Here is a 23,643-nt window from a genome sequence, read left to right as displayed (position 1 = left end):
ACATTATAACATTGATGCACAATTCACAATATTTTGTGAATAGTGGATCTATAATACAGTGATACAAAAGAGTGCCGTTCTCTATTTAGATCAACATTTTGTTTTGTTGTTTTGTGTGTATTTGAATGTGTACAGTATGTCCTGAAACTGTGTTTAATGGCTATTCATTAGGCCATGGATTCCCATTACAAATTATTCCGTCCAAAAGGCCCTGATATGAAAAGATGTTTTGGCATGAATTAAATGATAGCTTTTGTGTATTTTAATCATTTCAAGTGAAGTAATTCAATAATAGTTAGGAGTCATGGGAGTCATGGGACTCCACTATGAAAACCACTTATATAATATTAAATAAATCATACTGAAAAATATTTCTTTGCTTTTTGCGTTGTCTACCAGTCTGATCATGGAGCCTGGGTGGAGCCCACTGCCCACAGACCCCCAGCCTTACTTCCAGGTGGATTTCTTGGAGCCCACCTGGATATCGGGCGTGGTGACTCAGGGCAGCGAGCGGATGTGGGGCTACCTGACCAAATACCGGCTGGCCTTCGCCCTGCACCCCAAACACTTCTCAGACTACACGGAGAGCAGGAAGCCTGGAGGCCTTGCCAAGGTAATACAGGACAGTCTGTCCTCGGCTGGGTAACTTAAAACCACATGGACCCAGTGGTGTGTTCTACCAGTATACGCTATATACGCAGTATACTCAAATACATTTTGTTCCGTCTCTCAGTTTGGCCTATGCTTAAAATGTCATGCAAACAGGAAATCTGAATCCTTGAATAAATATCCTGATTCATTGATTTATTATTTATTTATGTCTTAGAAAGGTGATATTGCAGATCAGCGAGCTCAAAAGAAATGTTTCCTTCAGCACATCAGAAACTGTTAAACAAATGAAATAATGGTCACAATTTGCCTTTTCTTGTCTTATTTACTAAACTACACCTAAAACTGTGAGCTCTGTGTCCATCATGGTTGTGTGTGTGTGTAGGTGTTTGAGGTGCGCATGGTGGGCAGGACCCCGGTGACTCGCTGGTTGGGTCGTCTGGTCAGAGCGCGGTACCTCCGCATCATCCCCGTGGAGTTCAGACACAACTTCTACCTCCGGACTGAGATCCTGGGCTGCAACGGAGGTAACAGAACTCCATCCAAACAGCTTTGACCTTTTAACCATTTGAACTTCAACTAGAAGCTGAGCTTGTAAATCGGATATTTTTGGTGTACTGATTTGTTGTAGAGGGAAATACTAGTGAACCTTGTATAGAGCCCTGGGGGTCCCCGGTTAACGAAATGCATGTATATAGGGTTTAAGTGGTTAAGAAATGTAATTCTCTGGTTTTACAAGAATTTATTTTTTCAATGTATTCACTAATATGTAATATTTTCATTTGATAATTAGTTATAATGAATAATAAGGGAAAACTGACTTGAGGTTTTCTTGGCAAGCTATTTCCCTCACTTTATTGAAGGCTGGAATATTCTTAAACTGCCTTATTTTTCTTATATTGTGTTATTTTTTAAACATTAGCAATTTTCCTCTCAAAATGTGCAGATGAGCTTGTGACCCCCAGCAGTGTGACCACGTCTCCCTCTGGTGGTGGACAGGTGACAGTGCATCGCTGCCAGCCCGGTCAGTTTGCGTGTCACCACAGTGATGACTGTGTCCCTGTCTCTGTGCTCTGTGATGGACGGTCAGACTGTAAGGACCACTCCGATGAGATCAACTGTGGTGAGCACTAGAAGATCGTCAATCAATACTTTTTTATTTTTTATATAGTCAGCCTGGGTTATAGTGTCACTTACAAATGGGCTGTTTGTTTTTCCTTTCAATCATTACAAAAACATTTAGAATATATATGATTCAAGTCAGCAATTCCTATCTTCAATGGTCAGTATTCTACAGTTGCACAGAATCAGAAAGAACACATTATTCTTACTTTGAAGAAAATTGGACAAATTGTGTCAAAGTTGAGCCATCAGAGAGAAAACAATCTGACCAAAGATTTGCGACAAGACAAAACCGATTTGAGCCCGCTTTATACTTTGTCGTGCGCCCATGTCGCATGATGAAAACAGCAGTTCTACAAGCTTGTAGATTTGCTATTTTTGTATGTTACATGTATACCTTGTGTGAGGCATCTATTTTAGAAACCTTTTGACAATTATTGAGAATTTTCATAATGACATGCCCAAAATAGGGAAACTACATTGAAGTGATAAACAAATGAGGGAGGGACCCATTCATCTTTGCACGTGAGCAGTGACAGATGCATGGGTGATAATCTGTTTTCTCCTTGCTTGCTTCTGTTGCTAATCTTCCCATGATGTGTGTGATCAGGTACAGCTCCCACCAGAGGGCCCCCAGGGCTGCAGAACTACACCAGTCCTACAGGTGTCCCGGGTCTGCACACCACTAGATCCCAAAGTGGACGTCCAGGTGTGGCCACGACCACGCCTAGGCCAGGTCACCCTGGGCTTCACGAGACCACCGCCCCAAGTATCCCAGGTAAGCTCCCTCTCAGGGATAAGTATGGCGTGTGGGGAATAAGCAGATGTTTTTTTTTATGTTTCTTTAACCACTTTTAGCCTGACATCCCTATTTTGGGCATGTTGTTTACGGGCGAAAATGTTCCAAAAAAAATTAAATAATATTAATGAACATTTATGAACATTTTCAACATTTCCAACATTTCCAAAATTGTGAAAACAGCAGATCTAGTTCAGTTTAGAAGTTCACGATGCTTGTAGATTGGCTATTTTCGCTATTCGTCTTAGGACAACGTATACAGAGCTTAGAGTGAGTTTTTAACTTGTTACCAGGAAACGTTGCCATGGATTTTTCCATATTTTACTTCCATTTTTTTCCGTTGTGTTTTGCTTTTGCCATCTGCTTGAAAACTATCCTTCTGCTGCCACAACTAATTATGGGATCACAAATTTAAACATTCTTCCGGCTAAGCAAATTGTTCTTTTTTGTTTTTTGTTTCTTTTAAAAAGCTTCCAACTGGTGAACACATCTGTTGCCGGCGCAGTGCTTTAATTATGTCCCTGACATTTTATGAAACATCACATTTCTTTAATGTGCAGCAGAGTTTTTGACCTGCATTCCTGATCATCTTATCGAGGTTATTGAAGTGTATTTATCTGAATTATCAGGGAATCGGACCACCAGATCACCCTACAGTGAGCTTAGCACCACAGGCCGGCCAGGCCTACATCTCACCACCCCCCACCGTGGAAGACCTGGGCTGCACACCACAACAGGTGAGAGAGACAAGACTTGATGGTTGTACCAGACGCAAGCTCCAACAACATCTACTCAAAGGCAAATTTGGTTTCATCAATTCTTTTGATGAAACGCCCCAAAAATGTTCTCTTTCTATTAGGTTTCATCAATGTGTAATGGGCAGTGGTGTAAAGTAACTAAGTACCAATTTGCAATACTTTTACTTCTACTCCACTACATCTCAAAGGCAAATATTATACTTTTACTCCACTACAATTATTTGAAAACTTTAGTTACTAGTGACGCGTTGTGAGCTTGTAGATCTGCTATTTTCCAACATTGCAGTACTTTTACTTTTGATACTTTAAGTACATTTTGATGCCAATACTTGTGTACTTTTACTCAAGTAAATTTAGAATTCTGGACTTTTACTTGTAACAGAGAATTTCTATATTGCAGTATTGGTACTTTTCTTAAGTAAATCATTTGAGTGCTTTTTCCACCTGTGGATAATTGACCATGTTCACACAGTGGCCATTTTTTGAATAAGGTCAATAGAGGGCATTCTATGTTTCCCGAATGTGTATAGGTGACGTTGTGTGCGCTTTGAGAGGATTTAAGTGTGTAACCTCTGTTCTTCTCAGTCCCCTGGATCACAGCTACGACACATGACGGGGGTTTACCCAGAGTGCTGTGCGTGGAGGGGGAGTTTACGTGCCGGGCCTTCGGTTGTGTGGACGCAGCCCAGGTGTGTGACGGCAAACAGGACTGTATCGACGGGTCAGACGAGGAACGATGCGGTAAGTGTGTCCACGTGTGATTCTCATACTGTCCCTCCTCATTTACAACTGACTCATTTGTGTTCTTGATTACATTGACTTTGTACAGTGCACAGAATACGGAATGGAACGTTTTTCTGTCCCCAATTAAATTACATAAAGCCAAATGCAAACGCTATACTATTATTTCTATCTTAAAGCACTTTTGTAGACATTAGGATGATGTAATACGGTCTAAACCCACTCTGTTGTTCATCAGGCACCACGCCCAGGCCTGCAGTGACCACACGGCGCCCCCTTGTGCCCAGCCCTTGCTCTCCCAAGCAGTTCTCCTGTGGCAGTGGGGAGTGTGTTCACCTGGACCGCAGGTGTGACCTGCACAGGGACTGCGTGGACGGATCCGACGAGAAAGACTGTGGTAGGATCTCCTCTCCTCTCCTCTCCTCTCCTCTCCTCTCCTCTCCTCTCCTCTCCTCTCCTCTCCTCTCCCTCTCAATACATGTTCCATTTATTACTAACCACCAGTGGTGTTAAGTAACTAAGTACATTTACTCAAGTACTGTACTTAACTACAATTTGGAGGTACTTTTACTTTACTGGAGTATTTCCAATTGTCTATGCTTTTGCTTCTACTCCACTACATCTCGGAGGTAAATATTGTACTTTTAATCCACTACAATTATTTGAAAACTTTAGTTACTAGTTACTTAGCAGATATAAATTATTACATTATAAAACATACATTAACCACTTTAACCTTATTTTATACATAGGCTATTTGTAAATAGCCGATCTATAAGCTCACAACGCGTCGCATTGCGACGCGTTGTGAGCTCGTAGATCTGCTATTTTCAAACATTTTAGTACTTTTACTTTTGGTACTTTAAGTACATTTTGATACCAATACTTTTGTACTTTTACTCAAGTACATTTTTGAATTCCGGACTTTTACTTGTAACAGAGTACTTCTACATTGCAGTATTGATACATTTACTTAAGTAAAACATTTGAGTACATTTTCCACCACTGCAAACCACCCTTCTCATTACCCCTATTCATTGACGTTGTTGTCCTGTCCTCTCTCTTGCAGTGGACTGCATAATGTCTCAATGGACGGTGTGGAGCCACTGCAGCGTGTCGTGTGGACTGGGCTCCCTGTTCCGTCAGAGGGACGTGCTGAGGGAGGCTCTGCCAGGAGGAGCGTGTGGCGGGTCTCAGTTTGATAGCCGTGCCTGTTTCCCTCAAGCATGCTCAGGTTCGGACACACCAGGAACCCGTCAGCAGTCGTCCCTTTACTAACGACACTTATTACACGGCTTGGTTGAATGCTCGATTCTGATTGGTCAGTCATCGGTCATTATTTCTGGATAATGACCGATGAGCTCAATAACGGACCGCTGTGTAATCAGAGACTCAGAACACCTGCTCATGTCAACCTGTGCTGCTTGGTTATATGCTTTATCCAACATGACAGCCATGTAAACAAACAAACAATGTCATTTACAACTAAACGTTGCTCTCAAGAATGTTTTTGAAAACATTTGAAGTGAGAAATAGACGATGCAATAACCGAGAAGTCATTCTATTTGATCCACTGCGCTTCCTTGTTTATCGTGGCACAACAACGGGGGAATACCAAAACGCTCGCCCCAAAACACAGTCGCCCCGGGGCAAATCCGGCGGTATTACAGGCAAATCGGCAGTAAATAGAATGGGGGGCGAGTGTGTTTTGGGGCGAGTTTTTTTCCATTTCGTCATTTGTTTTTGCGAGGCGAACTTGTCCGCCCAGCCCAATACTTATGGAATACTTTCATTGCCGTAAGCAAGGAAATACTTCGTTTTGTTGTTACTTTTGGGTAAATGTATTTATGTATTTATTAAGTAGCCGTGTAATAAGCGGGATAATGCATGGGGAGGTAGTCATTATTGAAATTTAAAGCCCTTCAGGGCGATTAACCACCTCGGCTGCGCCTCGGTGGTTAATCGCCCTGTCGGGCTTTAAATTTCAATAATGACTACCTCCCCATGCATTATCCCTTGCATACTGTATTATGTTCACACCCGCACTGCTGCGGCCCTGAGATTTTGTAACACGCAGCCTCAGGGAAGCTAGTCTTGTGTAGCCAGGCGATCAGAGATCTACCTACTGACACGTATAGGGACATCTAAAATGTGCTTGAACGGCAGAGAAAGCGCTAACAACCCTCTGCCCACTGATTTGAAAATTTCATATTGATACATCCCAAAATGAAGGAATGCAGTTTTACCCCATTCATTGAATTTAGGCCAGACGTATCAGTACAGTAGGTTGGGATGTCTGATCGTCTGACTCTACAGGGAAGCTGAATACATTTTTGAAAAAGTGGCTTTATTACTTTGAAGCACCAATCCTCTGTTACTGTATTCACATACATAGACCAAATGCATCTTCTTTTTTAACATAGTTAAATAGTTTCAGCACAAAGGGCAAACTGCCTCATCATTGCTGCTCTGCCACACTTATATTTAATGATGCAAGCTTTTCAAATTCCATTAACAACCAATTCTCCACTTAACTCTCCATTTCATCCTCTCTTTCTACTGTAGTTGACGGCCACTGGTCAGAGTGGACAAATTGGACGGAGTGTGACGCCCAGTGTGGGGGCGGAGTCAGGAGGAGGAACCGTGCGTGCACAGCCCCGCCCCCTAAAAACGGTGGGCGGGACTGTGAGGGGATGACGCTGCAGAGCCAGAGCTGTAACAGTCAGCCTTGTGGTTCGGGAACGGACACACACACAGGTAATCTGCAATCTGCATCACTTTTGACTAGCATTTCAATCTCTGACATCTTAGTCAACTACTGATACTGTTAATAGATAGAAGAAAAGAGAAAAGGAAGATAGATGGAAGAATATAACTTAATCAATACCCATTGGGAAATGTTGTCATTTAACATCATGTTAAGGGTCCACTGGAACAAAAGGGGGGGGGGGGGGTCATGTTGAGTCCAGGGAAAGGTCAAACAAAGTGTCATGCGTGCTGATTCGGCCATCACACCACTCTGATGTTCCTGTCCAAATGGAGATTCGCTGCAGCCTTAAAAAAACAAAAAATATATGTAGAAAAATGAAACACAACTACAAAACAGAAACTGGAATCAAACCATTTTTTAAAATATGATTTGGTGGAGGAGGTTCAATAAACCTTTTGCAGTCACTTGGGGAGGGTCAAGAAAAATCTATTCATGTCACCGGGATGGTCAAACCTTTGTATTTCAGAGCACTTTAAAATCCTCCAGTGACCCCTCATTCTAAACTGAGAATGGCCCCTTACCTCATAATCTCCAATAAAGTCTAAGAGTACAGTGTGTGCATTAATGCATAAAGACACATTGCACAGTGTAATAACTACGTTGAGGTTGTGTTTGACTGACTGTGATGGTTGTTCTCGTCCAGGCTGTGTCCACGGCATGCTGCTGGTGACCAAGGCAGACTGTCTGAGCGGCAGAGTGGAGGCCTGCCCTCCGTCCTGCTCACATCTCAGCTTCAGCAACAACTGCAGCGCAGCGTGTGTTCCAGGTGAGACATCTTGTTCAAAGAGTCATTGGATGGAAGTATAAAATGAGCCTTTCAGCAGTGGCCTGTTAGGTGAAATGGTGATTCAACCGTTAATTGTTCTGTGTCTGTGACCAGGATGCCGGTGTCCTGAGGGTCTGTACCTCCAGGAGGGACGCTGTGTGAACGCCAGCCAGTGTGTCTGTCACTGGGAGGGACTGACACTGCAGCCGGGACAGGAAGTTACCAAGGACAACTGCACCACATGGTGAGACCTTTTATTCATCTATTAAAAAGAGTCTATTTCTTTCCACCAGCGTTGAAATTGGGTCGAACTCTTATTTTACCACCGACCTCACTGCGGAACTCATGTTTACTAATGTGTGCAACTAAAATATTAATGCCAATTAATGGTCCAATCAGCACGTGCGGAGACGGACAAGTGACCTGCGACAGCTCCAGTTGTACAGCGAGGTGTGATTGGTCAGCCTGGTCGTCGTGGTCACCGTGTGACGTCACCTGCGGGCCGGGCCTACAACAGCGCTACAGGTGAGCCCTGATTAACACAATTTGTGTTAATCAGCAAAACTGTCTGTCTGTCTGTCAGATAGAAATATAAATACAGCTAAACAACTACTGTAATGTACATGCAGATCTTCACCAAAGATATTTAATGTAGAGCGAAAACAGAAAAGAGCCCGAGGCAACTCCGCTCAACAACGTACAGGGTTTAAGTGGTCAAAGCTCATTGCATGTAATTACTGAGCTACATTGACTGGTTGAGCTATGATGGCTCTCTCTCTTATTCTAATGCCAGCACTATGGTTCTGTCATTGGTTTCTGAAGTGAACTCAAGTCTTGTTTCTCTGTCTCTCCTCAGGTCTCCAGTCAACCCAGCAGGGTCAGTGAGAGTCCAGCCCTGTCCAGGAGACTCCTCGGAGGCTCGCCAGTGTTCCAGCCCCTGCCTTCCTGGTACACAAGCCAATGAATTCACCATAATAGACTAGGGTAGACTGGAATAGAATTGTTTAATGCCATGTTTATTAACTACATGTATGGAATGGACCCCAATATGATCAAAAGCCTGTGAGTTCTCTCATGGCGACAGCACCAGTAAAGCACAGATTTCCACTTAACCGAGACCTAGGATAAGAATACTGTAAATATGAAACAATATAGAAAATAATGGGGTTCATAACAATTGCTAAAATACATTCAAAACAATCAAGTTATGCTGTCATTTTTCTCAAGCTGTCCAGATGTTTATGTAGTACTGTATGGTGTGCTGTCAGTGCGTCCAGATGTTTATGTAGTATTGTGTGCTGTCAGTGCGTCCAGGTGTTTATGTAGCATGGTGTGCTGTCAGTGCGTCCAGATGTTTATGTGGTATGGTGTGCTGTCAGTGCGTCCAGATGTTTATGTAGTATGGTGTGCTTGTCAGTGCGTCCAGATGTTTATGTGCCATTTCAAAACTTCAAATGTCCTGCCATCGCCAAGACAGTAAATTTTCAGGGGATTCCCAGGGCAATAAGAGGGACAAAGAAGGGCATTTAAAATGCTGAATTATTTTGATGATCACTGCTTTTATGATGCTAATTAATTTGAGCAACTGGTCAAGGACCTCTTCAAATCACCTTTCGCCTCATAATGAGTCTGACACCTTCTTCAACACACATTTTTTTGTTCTCATGTATATGGATGTCTGTTGAAGGGAAAAACGGGGGTGTGTAGTGACAACTTCTTTTCAGGGGCAAAACAGTGCATTTTAAGGGCAGAAAAGGGAGGAAAAAATGCATTTTCAGGGCACTTTCAGGGAAAGAACAGTAATGTGTGAAGTTTTGAAGTGGCACATCTGTAGTATGGTGTGCTGTCAGTGCGTCCAGATGTTTATGAAGTATGGTGTGCTGTCAGTGCGTCCAGATGTTTATGAAGTATGGTGTGCTTGTCAGTGCGTCCAGATGTTTATGTAATATGGTGTGCTTGTCAGTGCGTCCAGATGTTTATGTAGTATGGTGTGCTGTCAGTGCGTCCAGATGTTTATGAAGTATGGTGTGTGTGTCAGTGCGTCCAGATGGCGTGTGGAGCAGGTGGACGTCCTGGTCCGAGTGCAGTAAGACGTGCTTCCATGACGTGGACGACGTGGGCCTCAGGCGACGCTACCGCGTCTGCAGCAACAACAACGGCACACACGCTCAGCACATGTACTCCAATGGCAACCACACACACATGCACCCTGCCTGTGATGGAGAGAGCGAGGAGCAAGAACCTTGTAATACCGTACACTGTCCAGGTACTACGCACGCACACTCACACTCACACACTCACACTCACACTCACACACACTCACACACACACACTAACCATTTCAAATCCACATTTCCCACCTCTGTGTCCCTGAATATTATGACAATTGTATATGATTGCTTTGTTCGAGAACTGGGAATGTACAACATTGTAAACATTGTACTATAATCTCACGTGGTTTCTATTCGTCCAGTAAATGGAGGGTGGTCTTCGTGGTCGACCTGGTCCCAGTGTTCAGCTGAGTGCGATTCCGGCGTCCAGACTAGAGAGCGACTCTGCAATTCCCCATCCTCGCAGCATGGGGGGCACAACTGCCCCGGGCCACACATACAGACACGAGACTGCAACTCCCATCCCTGCTCAGGTATACTGCAACAAAAAACAGAGACACTGGAATGAATAGCATGCAAAACTGTCTGTCTGTCTGTCTGTCATGTAATGGTGAGGACCTGACTGAGGGTGTGAGCTGAGCATTATTGTGCGTGTCAGTGGCCAGCAGTGGTGGAAGAAGTACTCAGATATTTTACTTAAGTAAAAGTAGCAATACCACAATATAAAAATACTCTGTTACAAGTAAAAGGCCCTGTGTTCAAAATGTTACTTGAGTAAAGTATTGGCATCAAAATATACTTAAAGTACCAAAAGTAAAAGTGCAAAAATGTTTGAAAATAGCAGATCTACAAGCTCACAACACGTCGCATTGCGACGCGTTGTGAGCTTGTAGATCAGCTACTTTCAAATGGCCTATGTATAAAGTAGGGCTAAAGTGGTTAATGATTGCTCCCCACAAAACAACATCTCTCTATCATAATCTGCAATGTAACTATTAACTAAGGTTTTCAAATAATTGTAGTGGAGTAAAAGTACAATATTTACCTCTGAGATGTAGTGGAGTAGAAGTAACTAGAAGTATAAGTATTGATAGTATAGATTAGAAATACTCCAGTGAAGTAAAAATAACTCAAAATTGTACTTAAGTACAGTACTTGAGTAAATGCACTTTACACCACTGGTGGCCAGAGACCATCATTGTCCTTCACATGTACAGTAGCTAATTCACTCCAATTCACAACTCCCCCTCTTTGTCTCCTCCTGTCTCAGGCGTGTGTCCAGAGGGCATGGTTTACATGACGATAGACGAGTGCCAGGCCCATGGGGGCGCGTGCCCCCGGATGTGTCTGGACATGACGTCCACGGAGGTGGAGTGCGCCACCAAGTGCTACGACGGCTGCTACTGCGACCTGGGCTCCTACCTGCTCAACGGCAGCTGCGTGTCCTTGGCGCAGTGCCCGTGCTACCATCACGGAGAGATGTACCCCGCCGGGGCCACTCTGCCCGTCGACGCGTGCAACAACTGGTACTGCCTACCTACACGTCTGAACACTTGCGTCACCCCCAACACTAGACACGATACATACAATAGCTCAGTGGTTTAAACCCTTTTCATATCAAGGTCCATTATTTATTGGGCATTTGAGCCACAGACCACTATTTTGATGAGATTTAGCCTCTCAGACCCAAAACTGGTACCATTAGGAGAGATAACAGGCAAACGTTGATCAAAAGAACAATTCTTTAATTAAGTAATGCAGATGTTTAACAATATTTTAACTCTTGAGAGCGTGAAATGAAACCAAATGGACCCGTAAGGGTCCATTTGGTTTCATTTCACGCTCTCAAGAGTCTCTCAAGAGCTCTCAAGAGTTAAAGATCTATAAGGGTCCATTTGGTTACCAACTCTCCATCATTTAGCTGGGGACCACCTGGAACCCCCTCAAGGACCGCTGGTGGTCCCCGGACCACTGGTTGAGAACCACTGCAATAGCACATTGGTTCTCAAACCTTTAAATTTCATGGACCCCCCATGATAACTCTGAGAGTACGCAAATGTAACCACATATATTTGGTTCCACTTGTACGCTCTCAGAGTGACAGACCTGTAAGGCTCAATTTGGAACCCCCCTCATGTCCCGCTGAGGGTCCCTGGACCCCACTTTGAGAACCACAGCGGAATAGCTACAAGTGGGAACTTGAACTTGAGCTGTCAGCTTTTACACTTGGCAGCAACAGTGGTAGTAAAGTCGAGAAGCCCTTATCCTAATGCTAAACTATTATCACAGGAATAGGCTTAATGCATCCACCGAAGCACAATTACAACACATTCCTGTAGCTTCACACAACTATCCTTCTCCGTTCTCTGCACTGGCTCCCCGTAGCAGCTCGCATTCAGTTTAAAACCCTGGTGCTAGCCTATAGAGCAGTGAAAGGAACAGCTCCTTCTTACCTCCGGGTTTTGGTCAATGCCCACACCCCTGCCCGACCACTCCGGTCTGCCACCTCGGGGCGACTGACTCCCTCGCCACTCAACGGTCCTTCTGGTCGATCGACACGGTCACGACTTTTTTCTGTTCTGGCCCCACAGTGGTGGAATGAACTTCCCACTGATGTCAGGACAGCAGAGTCACTGCCCATCTTTCGCCGCAGGCTGAAAACCCACCTCTTCAGGAAACACTATCCTTCCTCTTTGCCTGGCCTACTTGTTGTTAACTAGTTGTACGAACTCTTGTTTTATTTTTGTATTGTTTTATTGGATCTTGTTTAGTCGATACACTTATTTGTTTTAGCTCGTGCTCATTTGATTTTGCCATTTTTGTCTCATCTGTTTAAGAAAGTAGGTAGCTGATATATTGCACTTTTACCTTAGCGCTAGGTATACTCTTGGTTGCTTGTTTTTGCAGGAAATGTACTTAAAACTTCTGGTGATTAGTAGTTTTCGTTCCCTACCTATGTTGAATACACTTATTGTAAGTCGCTTTGGATAAAAGCGTCTGCTAAATGACTGTAATGTAATGTAATGTAGCTTTATGAACCAAGTGAGCCAAATGAGAAAAAACATCAAATAAAAAAAACGACATTCTAATCTAGAGCTTCTTATGTTCATTTGTCTCTAACAGCACCTGTGTTCATGGAGAAATGGAGTGTGGAAGTGCTCCTTGTGCGGGTTAGTAGCTTTTTCTTTAATGCATCCCCCATTGACCATTAAACAACCATTTGACCAGTTTGGAACGCTGTAATGGAAGAATGGAATTGCTGCGCCTCTCTCTCTCTCTCTCTTCCTCACATTCTATCTGTCTTACTTTCTCTTGCCTGTGTGTGTGTGTGTGTGTGTGTGTGTGTGTGTGTGTGTGTGTGTTTCCTTGTGAATTTGCATGCATATTTCCCAGTGGATTGCGGTTGGAGCGGTTGGACCCATTGGAGCGCGTGCAGTCGATCGTGTGACGTCGGCGTGAGGAGGAGGTATCGTTCCGGAACCAATCCCCCCGCCGCGTTCGGGGGCCGACCGTGTAAGGGAGAGCGAGTGGGCATTGACACCTGCAGCCTGGAGCCCTGCTATGGTGAGAGGACGTGAACGCTTCTAATCACATCAAGCACATTACTGCATTCAGTGAACTTTAAAGGTGATATCGATTTTTAAAAAAAAGTATGCTGACGAAATAATAAAAGGAAAATGATACATCCACAGAGCTTTAAAAAAACGACAGAATAAAATGATCACTTTCCCCAACAAATATATTATTATTGCGAAATAATCATTGAAATAATTTTGGCAGGTTCAAAATAATAGTTTTAGTTTTTTTTTTTACATCTGTATGCTGACACTCACGCCATGTTTCTGCCGTTTTCATTCGGGAAGGCCTTTAGAGACACTTGGAGGAAAGGCAGCAAGGCAGAAGAATCTACAAGGCAGCGAGTGCTGCCTTGTAGATGTGACTCAGGGAAATAAGGAACAGTGGGCCCGGTTCACTAAGCTGTTTACACCCATATGTTGAGTGTAAACAGCTTCATGGTCCTAAATGGGGGCGTGGAGCAATTCCAAAAGGATATTCCATATGAACGCGCCTCTGACTTTCAGGCAAAAATGAGGAACAACTGTGATCCGCACATATCAGGGATTTACACACCCCTTTGTGAATTGCACGTTGTTTTTTTGCTTAGAGAAAATACACCCTCCTTTTGTCACTTTATTTACACGTTATTTACACTCATATTTACGACCAGCTTAGTGGATGCTGAATGTTGGTCAAATGCATTGGAAAGAATTGCAGGACCTCTTGGGTTACTGCACTTGAACGTGAAAACCACAATCTAAAAACTAATAAATAAATACAAGTAACCTGTAAAGTACTGTACTGCAAGTCAGTTAACTGAGCCGTGATGTGTCTTATAGGTGTGAAGGAGCCATGGGGTCCGTGGTCATCGTGCTCAGTGACGTGTGGAGGAGGTTACAGGAATCGAACCCGCGGGCCGCTCCGAATCCACGGCACCGCTCAGCAATTCAGCGCCTGCAACCTAAAGCCATGTGGTAGGAGTTACTAAAGATGTCTACTGTATCACTGATTGTACATTCATTTATGTTACAGGATTCTAGCTACTGTAGCTAAGAGCTATGTACTCCAGCATAGAATGGGTGGGAACTGGTTTTAACTGGTTTAACAGAAACCTTATATATTTATTGACTTCTTTTTTCCTACACAAAATCTCTTCTGCCAAAATAGCAGATCTACACGCTCACAGTGCGTAACGTGTGCGATGCGTTGTGAGCTTGCACATCTACTATTTTTAGCTGAATCTTCACCCCAGAATAGGAACGCTAGCGTTCATGTATAGAATAAGATGGTTTATCCATTACATTACTGCTTGTTGTCAGCAGGTTGTGGTTGTTCACTGCCGTCTGTGTGCTAACTGTGTGCTCCTAGGCAGTCGTGTAAAGTAACTAAGTACTGTACTTAAGTACAATTTTGAGGTATTTTTGCTTCACTGGAGTATTTCCAATTTTCAGTACTTTTACTTCTACTCCACTACATCTCAAAGCAAATATTGTACTTTAACTCCACTGCAATTATTTGAAAACTAGTTACTTTGTAGATTATTATTACAAAACATACATTACCCACTTCAACCCTATATACATTTAGACCATTTGAAAATAGCCGATCTACAAGCTCACAATGCGTCGCGATGCGACGCATTGTGAGCTTGTAGATCTGCTATTTTCAAAAGTTTTTTTTTTAATTTGAAAACTTGTGAAATGGGACATTCTGCATAATGAGTACTTCTTACTTTTGTACTTTAAGTATATTTTGATACCGGACTTTTACTTGTAACAGAGTATCTCTACATTGATACTTTTACTTAAGTAAAAATATTTGAGTACTTTTTCCACCACTCCTAGGTGACGGCAGGAGGTGTCCCCCAGGGCAGCAGTGGACACAGTGTGTGAGGGGACCGGCGTCCTGCTCGGACATCTCCATGGACCTCAGCAGGAACTGCACCCCGGGGTGCCAGTGTCCACGTGGGACTGTCCAGCAGGTTGGTGGACAGTAGCTTCTCAAACGTTTTGCTTTCAAGGACCCCCCAGTGTGGCATGCATTATTAGGCCACGGTCCCCCCATAACTGAGAGTGTACAAAGCCTTGTGCATTCTCTGAGTTACAGACCTGTAAGGGTCCATTTGGTTGCTAACTAATCATTCATTTAGCTGGAGACCGCCCTGGAACCCCCTCAAGGACCCCTGGGGGTCCCCGGACCCCACCTTGAGAACCAGGCTCTATTCACAACAGCCATATTATGAAGACATTCACAGGTGTTACCAATGATACTAATGAAGGCTCTGTTCCATTTAGTGTAGCACAGTGGTTTCCACAACCACCATAACTCTGAGAGTGTACAAATGGAACCTAATGGACCCGTATTTGTACACTCTCAGAGTTACACACATGTAAGGGGCCATTTGGAAGCCCATAGACCATATTCACACGGCGGCCATATTGAAATTTAACATTGAAAGTGCCGCCACCCGGGGTGGCTACTTTCATTGACTTCATAGAAACATGGCCGCCGTGTGAATATGGTCTATGAGGGTCCTTGGACCCCAACTGCAGACCCACTGGTGTTTCCAGTGGGTCAACATGCACAATATTAGCACCCTGACTCTGTTTGACCAGAATGGAACAGAGCCTTCATTAGTATCATTGGTAACACCTGTGAATGTGGCTGCTGTGAATAGAGCGATATTATTTTATGCTGTGTAAATACAAGGATGCAGCCACAAGGGGTCACTGTGCACCTGCTGAGCTCAGCATCTACAATCACGCAGGCAGGCACGCACATGCACACGCACACACTCACCCTCACACACACTCACACACCTAAACTTTCATGTCTCCGTGTGCCCAGCATGGTGTGTGTGTGTCGGAATCGGAGTGCCTCTGTCACGTGGATGGGGAGCAGTACCAGCCTGGATCCACTGTCACCATAGACTGCAAGAACTGGTAATTTAAACTGTACTGTACTGAACTCACTGCTGCTTCATTTTTTTTTGGGCAGGCTTCAATGTAGGCTAATCTGGATTGGTGTTTTATTCAGCACATAAAGAGTTAAAAACTGAAGAAAAGATATATAATCATACTGTGCAGGAGAAGATATGCATACATACCTACATACAGTATATAGATAACCACCTACCCACCTGCCTAAACACATACATACATACATACATAGGCCTACATACATACCAATTTACAATTTAGGCAGACGCTCTTAATCCATAATGATTTACAGTAAGCAAAATAACATTTTATTCACAAAAGTTACATAGTGTAGCTTCATTATTTCACTCATTTTTTTAATTTTTCCTATTTTTTTTATCTCATGAATTTCAATTGTGTTTTATTTCCTTGATGTTTAATTTCACATTGCACTGTATATTTTATTCAGTATATGCCAAGCCTTGATATCTGTTATCTGTTTGATTATTTTGTTTTCAGTTTTATGCAAAACACTTTGTAACCTTGTGCTGGACAATAACTTTTTATTATTTATCATTATTTTCTCTAGCCCAAAGCACACCATAGTGTAAAGTAACTTGTGTGTGCGTGCGTGCGTGCGTGTGTGACGATAAATGTGATAATGTTCATCCCCTGTCATTATTATTCACAGCACCTGTGAAGGTGGCAAGCTGACCAACTGCACTCAACTCAGCTGCAACGGTAAGAGAAACTGACGCATGAACTGTTAATACTGTCACAATGTTAGTACTGTTACTCAGTGGTGTAAAGTAACTAAGTACGTTTACTCAATTACTGTACTTAAGTACATTTTTTGGGTACTTTTACTTTAGTGGAGTATTTCCAATTGCCTATACGTTTACTTCTACTCCACTACATCTCAGAGACAAATATTGTACTTTTACTCCACTACAATTATTTGAAAATTTTAGTAACTGCAGATACAAATTATTACATTATAAAACATACATTAACCACTTTAGCCCTATTTTGTACATAGGCTATTTGAAAATAGCCGATCTACAAGCTCACAACGCATCGCATCGCAACGCGTTGTGAGCTTGTAGATCTGCTATTTTCAAACATTTTAGTACTTTTACTTTTGGTACTTTAAGTACATTTGGATACCAATACTTTTGTACTATTACGCAAGTCAATTTTTAATTCTGGACTTTCACTTGTAACAGAGTACTTCCACATGGCAGTATTGATACTTTTACTTAAGTAAAACATTTGAGTACTTTCTCCACCACTGCTGTTACTACTGTCCCTGTTAAAATTATACTAATGTCCCTGTCACAATGCTACTACTGTCCCTGTCACGTGTTTGAACACTTTAGAAATATCGACCAGGTGTATTTCACTAACTGACAGTGGTATTACAGCCAGGAATAGAGAGATTACGATATATTATTAATACTCTACTCTATCTCTGTTCTCCCCCCCCCCGCCCCCCCAACACACACACACACGCACACCAGTGGAAGGACAGTGGTCTGCGTGGACTCCATGGGGTCAGTGTTCGGTGTCGTGCGGAGCGGGTCTCCAGTCTCGGTACCGGTTCTGTTCCAGCTCGGCTCCGGGCCTGCCTTGCCCGGGTTCCCACCGCCAGGATCAAATCTGCGTGTCCGTCCCCTGTGACCGTGAGTGACACACACTCCCATATCATTCCAAATATGAATGATGACCGTGAATGGATATCGTCGCTGTCGTCAGGCAGAAACCTTGCATCTCCAAATTTAAACTTTTTATTTTTTTGAGTGGTGTCAACCACTCCTACATTTGACCGTGTGTGTCTGTCTGTTTGCGGACGGCCTCAACATGTTTGTGTCTGGCCTCAACAGCTGCAGCTGATTGCAACACAAAGATGCAACCAGTTACACTAATTAAACACAAACAGGAGCGCAACACATGCGCATAAGGAACTCATCAAAGGCAGTAGGGCATTACCCTACTTCATTATACAAGAGTATCGAGCAAAAGTAGAGAAAATAGCCGATCTACAAGCTCACAATGCGTCGCATCGCGAAGCATTGTGAGCGTGTAGATCGGCTATTTTCACTATTTCTGAAGAAAATAAATCTGTTTCCTGAAAAGCAACGGTTTTGGACATACAAGGTTTCCACCTAACAGCGACAATTATGGTATTTCTGCATCAGTGCAGCGGAGAGATTGATATAGATGGTGAGCGGGATTTAAACCCATGATGTCACAATCAGGTCTGTGCATACGTGGTCCACATCCACTGAGCCTCAAGGACAGCATAACTTTTCATTTTAATATCCATAATCCATATCTTCCTTGCCTGCATGGCCACCTGCTGCATGGTTCTTAACCACTTAAGCCCTATATACTTCTTTCTATAACAATAGTGAAAATGTATTTATTTTTTTAAATAATAATAATATTTTTTTTTATTAAATAGTGAAATTGTGATATATCAAACATAGATATCAAACATATCAAATAATATTTAAGTTTGACTAGAAGCAGGGATAAAACATTATACTACAATATTCACTTTTGGAGTTGTAACAACGATAAAACATAATCGTTGTTACATTAAGATTCAAATGTTGGTCGGTTGTGTGCCACCTTTGCACAAAATCATCATTAGAAGACATCAAGCAGCTGGTGAGTGTCATGTTGTCTTGTCTGCCTCCAGGTGACGGGGACTGGGGACAGTGGACCACCTGGACAGACTGCACCAAGTCGTGTGGCGGAGGGGTCCGAAGCCGTAGGAGAGAATGTGACAGTCCCATTCCAGAGGGGGACGGGAATTACTGTGAGGGGCTGGGGACTGAGGTCGTAGCCTGTAATACTGACCACTGCCCAGGTATGCAAAGACCGAATTTTATTTTGTATTAATGCAAGAACAATGGCTTCTATTATATCATGCTAACTTTCCAGGAATAGAAAGTCTGATAAAACTTTGATAAAAGTTGTGAGAACTTGCTGCTCTGTAAAGTTTTAAAAAACTAATTAAATGAAAAACCTTACTAACACAACTGTAATTGAATACTTATTTGCTGTTAGGCTGTGTTATTTTTTAACATATTGGCCATATGGCCCGAGTTTAAAATTAATCTGCTCAGGAGGCACTAATTGCAACTCTTTCACTCAATTTCTTATTTGCTACTTTATATTCTTCAAAAAGCAGTTTATTGTTTTCAGAGCGCCATATGCTAGCTATGGTTTTTCTCTTGCAGTTTTATGAGGAAAATGTTGTAGTTGGGTAAGGGATACTTCAGAGGGTAAGGGATACGTCAGAAATCAAGGAAAAGGATACTGAAGGTCCACCCTGCTAGTAAAACTGCTATGTTCACGTATCTACTGTATGTAGTTATTTATAATGTTCTCTGTGTGTGTGTTTCAGTGGCCCCATGTTCCCAGGTCCCAGGGACCGTGTTCAGCAGCTGTGGACCCTCTTGTCCCCGCTCCTGTGATGACCTGGCAGTGAGTAGTACCATTACAACATAGTTTCTCTGTCGGCTGGACACCTCATATGTACAAAGCTGGAAATTCAAAAATAGAAAAAGTAGTAGATCTAAGAGCTTGTAGATCTGTTACTTTGGATGCTTTTGTGTGACGCTGTAGTAGGATCAAGTAGGGCATTAATTTATGAAAAAACACAAAAAGTTAAAATATGGAGATACAGTTAGAGGTTTCTGCCTGACAGCGACGATAGTAAAAGTCAAGTGTCTCCCTGGGACCAAACCCCCCAAAAAATACATATAAGCCCTATTTCAAAAATAGTCAAAATAGCCAACACGTCGTATCACGTGGTGAACCGGCTATTTTCACTATCTGAAAATGTCTGAAATTTTACTTTAAAAAACAATATATATATATGTTATTGTGAGTCATAAAAACACATCCACAACTTAGGGTAACCCTACTTTTGAGCAACACTGTTCTAGAACATCAGCCCATCTCACTTCATCACATCTATTCAGTGATGATGACAATATAAGATTAGAGAGTTTAAACGATTAAGATGGTGGTGTGATTGTGTTCCCATGCAGCACTGTGAGTGGCGTTGTGAGGCAGGCTGCTACTGCACAGAGGGTAAGGTTCTGTCTGCCAACGGGACGGTGTGTGTGGAGAGAGACCACTGTCCCTGTCTGGACCTCACCACTGGACTCAGGCTGGAGCCCGGAGAGACCACCACGGCCCCCGACGGATGTAACAACTGGTCAGAATGACATGCACGCACGCACCATATGCACGCACGCACACAGCCACACATAGGGCTGCTTATTTTATTAACGAGTATTCTGTGGATAACTTTTTCGATTGCCGATCTACAAGCTCACAATGCGTCGTAAAGTTGTGAGGTTGTACATCTGCTATTTACGGTATTTTTGCTACTGTAAAAAAAAACGTTAAAAAATCCATTATTTTACAAAAATGCATACTTTTTAAGTGATTAAAGGAATTATTTTGATTAACTGTTACACCCCTACACATGCACACACACACACACACACACACACACACACACACACACACACACACACACACACACACACACACACACACACATGCGTGTACACACAGCATTGAAAGAATGTGGGATCAAAAAGGAAAAGTAGAAAGCTATGACGGGAAAATAACCGCAATAATATTGTACTGTGTGGTGTGTTCCGTGTTTCAGCACCTGTGACGGTGGGAGGCTCAACTGCACCAGTGAGATCTGTCCAGGTGAGTCCACACACACACACACACACACACACACACACACACACACACACACACACACACACACTGACATATGGCTCTATTCAACTACGAAACGTGAGTCAGAACCTTCCGCAACCTGAAGGTTTCCAGATCCTGTGAAGCTCTGATCCGAACCACCCCTGAGGGGGGAGGTTCGGCATAATTGTATATATTTTTTAAGTAGTCAAAACACGATCAAAGCTCACAAAGCGTCACAGCGCATCAAGTTGTGAGCTTATAGCTATATTTTTTAAACATTCTGGTTTCCAAGAACTCAGGGTTAGCACCACCTCTTGAGCAGTGCTTAGTTCTTGTTTTTTGTCACCATGTACTGTAGCTGGGTACTGTAGCTTGACAAAAGCTAAATTGCTACATTTACAGTACTTCAACATAGAATAACGCTACAGATGGATTTTGAGTGCACTTTTTCCGTCACATCAAAGAGAGAATTCTCAATCTCCATCCATTTGTAGCTGTGTTTGAGTGTTTCCATCATGTTTTTAAATGGAGTTTGTCCTTCATTTCCAAGTGTGTCATTCTGTCACTCAATAAAATGCTAACGAACAATAGGAGCGTTTTGTCTCATCTACAACCGTCTCCTCACGTGCCTTGTACCCTATCCTCCAGTGTCAGGTGGCTGGTGTGAGTGGTCGGACTGGACGCCCTGCTCCAGGACCTGCGGAGCGGAGTCCGTGTCTCGCTACAGGAGCTGTGGATGTCCCGAGCCCAGGGCTGGAGGCCCGGCCTGTCCAGGAGAGCATGAGATCCACAACGGAGTCGGGGTTCAGATCCAGAGACAGGCCTGTCCTGTCATCTCATTCTGTCCTGGTAAGAAAACCCCCACGCGATCGGCTATTTTCTAATGGCAGAAATATCTATAGGGCTGAAGTGGTTAATGTAGGTTTTGTGATAATAATCTAAATCTGCAAAGTAACTAAAGCTGTCAAATAATTGTAGTGGAGTAAAAGTACAATATTTGCCTCTGAGATGTAGTGGAGTAGAAGTAAAAGTATTGAAAATGGGAAATACTCCAGTAAAGCAAAAAATCCTCAAAAGTGTACTTAAGTACAGTACTCAAGTAAATGTACTTAGTTACTTTACACCACTGGTCAAAAGGATAAGACACAAAAAAGCTAGAGAGCTTATTTCCATTGTGGTCCTTTGAGTATAAGTGTTTGTGTAAATGAGTGCTACATTTTGGGGGGGAGTGTAGCAATGATCCACATCCCCAGCTGGTTTTAGATACAGGGCTTTTCTCCATGGCGACAGCCACGATATCTATTTTCATTGCATTGGATTTTTTCTTTTCTGGTATCTGTCTGTCTTCTCCACTCTGTTACTTTATTGTCTTCGCCAGGCTAAGGCAAATCGGTACACATTATCTCTATAGTCATGTGATCAAGATGGATCTGTCAGATTTCTCTCTCTCTCTCTCTCTCTTTCTCGACCATGTGGTCTGTTTCTGGCTGGCTTGGCAAAAACTGCTCTGTGTTGGGTGATAAAGTGGCAATGTCATAACATTTACCTCATTTATTTATCCCGCTGTTTCCTCTTACTATCCGCTTGGCTCGTGTCCTGTGTCACTCTTCTCTCCTCTTTACACAAGTTCTTTGTTTCTCCATTAATTATCTCATCTTATGACACTGTCGGTCTGTCTCTCTTCCTCCCTCTCTGCCTGTAGTTCATGGTTCATGGAGTTCATGGTCGTCGTGGTCAGACTGTGACGCGTGCGAGGGCTCGTCCAGGCGCGTCAGGGAGTGTAACAGCCCTCCTGCTCGGTTCGGAGGTCTCCCCTGTCACGGGGAGAGCACACAGAGCCGCGGCTGCCATGACAACGTCACCACCTGCTCAGGTCAGATCATTACTGGGCGGTTTTATTTGGGACAAGCAAGAAAAGGACTCAGATAGACAGACATACAGACAGACAGACAGACTTTTATTGATCCAGAGGGGAAAAAGTAGTAAGGTAACACTAATGAAAAATAGTGATGATAAAAAAGTAAATATTAAAATATGCATACTGTATAAAAGAGATGAAAAAAGAGATTAAAGTTGGACCTGGTCATCTACACCTGGGCTGGCCAGCTTTGCATAATGTATGAACCATTAATAGATATAAATAGAGGCATAAATATCAGGCGCATTCTATAACTAGTAAAATGGGCATATAAATAGACTTAAAGTCTAGCCATCTGTACTTGGATGGGTTAGCATAAGGTACTCTACAAGATATCCCACCTCCCAAAAATTCGGGCCAGAAATGAGGCTGAAAATGTTAATAATCTGATGCTGTGTACTTCTTTTGCAAAACTTTTATTTAAAAAATCTAATACTAAAATAAAAATATCCGCCAGTTGTCATCTCGCTGTTCATTTTATTTAGCTGTATGAGTCAACGTCTCCCTCATGTGCTCTGCAGACTGTGGTGGCGGACAAGATGAATGGCCTTGCGGGAAACCCTGTCCACGCTCCTGCTCAGATCTCCATGGCGACACAGAGTGCCTGGACTCCCCGGGGTGCGAGCGGACCTGCGGTTGCCCGGGTGACACGGTGCTGCAGGACGGCGTGTGTGTGGCCAGGGACGAGTGTCGCTGCAAATACCACAACAGCACCGCAAATGGTAAACGATACCAAACACAAATAAGTCAAAAATACTATAGTTACATGTTAGCTTGACTGGAGCCAATTAGATGTGTGGTTCTCAAACCATTCTATTTTAAGGACCCCCAGT

At 43.0% G+C, this 23,643-nt stretch overlaps 1 protein-coding gene across 1 annotated transcript in view; it reads left to right on the top strand.

Annotated features, from left to right (window-relative positions):
- sspo (SCO-spondin) overlaps positions 1-23,643 on the top strand; it is a gene marked incomplete at both ends in the record, with an annotated part of 112,269 nt that overhangs the window by 31,075 nt on the left and 57,551 nt on the right. Inside the window, 30 exons of the mRNA XM_084048148.1 lie at positions 400-613; positions 995-1,136; positions 1,556-1,732; positions 2,342-2,509; positions 3,160-3,267; positions 3,874-4,029; positions 4,268-4,426; positions 5,099-5,263; positions 6,595-6,786; positions 7,443-7,565; positions 7,680-7,809; positions 7,965-8,090; positions 8,422-8,513; positions 9,604-9,831; positions 10,039-10,209; positions 10,947-11,202; positions 12,800-12,846; positions 13,070-13,240; positions 14,074-14,208; positions 15,079-15,215; positions 16,082-16,176; positions 16,844-16,893; positions 17,673-17,834; positions 18,857-19,027; positions 19,568-19,647; positions 20,217-20,386; positions 20,849-20,895; positions 21,541-21,741; positions 22,595-22,765; positions 23,332-23,532. Coding sequence (XP_083904274.1) covers positions 400-613; positions 995-1,136; positions 1,556-1,732; positions 2,342-2,509; positions 3,160-3,267; positions 3,874-4,029; positions 4,268-4,426; positions 5,099-5,263; positions 6,595-6,786; positions 7,443-7,565; positions 7,680-7,809; positions 7,965-8,090; positions 8,422-8,513; positions 9,604-9,831; positions 10,039-10,209; positions 10,947-11,202; positions 12,800-12,846; positions 13,070-13,240; positions 14,074-14,208; positions 15,079-15,215; positions 16,082-16,176; positions 16,844-16,893; positions 17,673-17,834; positions 18,857-19,027; positions 19,568-19,647; positions 20,217-20,386; positions 20,849-20,895; positions 21,541-21,741; positions 22,595-22,765; positions 23,332-23,532 — 4,445 coding nt within the window. The remainder of the gene's footprint in view (positions 1-399; positions 614-994; positions 1,137-1,555; positions 1,733-2,341; positions 2,510-3,159; positions 3,268-3,873; positions 4,030-4,267; positions 4,427-5,098; positions 5,264-6,594; positions 6,787-7,442; positions 7,566-7,679; positions 7,810-7,964; positions 8,091-8,421; positions 8,514-9,603; positions 9,832-10,038; positions 10,210-10,946; positions 11,203-12,799; positions 12,847-13,069; positions 13,241-14,073; positions 14,209-15,078; positions 15,216-16,081; positions 16,177-16,843; positions 16,894-17,672; positions 17,835-18,856; positions 19,028-19,567; positions 19,648-20,216; positions 20,387-20,848; positions 20,896-21,540; positions 21,742-22,594; positions 22,766-23,331; positions 23,533-23,643) is intronic.

This window comes from Gymnoscopelus microlampas, assembly GCF_963454915.1.
Source record: "Gymnoscopelus microlampas genome assembly, chromosome: 22".
NCBI lineage: Eukaryota > Metazoa > Chordata > Actinopteri > Myctophiformes > Myctophidae > Gymnoscopelus > Gymnoscopelus microlampas.
Note: the sequence above shows the minus strand (reverse complement) of the source record. Positions and strands in the feature narration are given on the sequence as shown.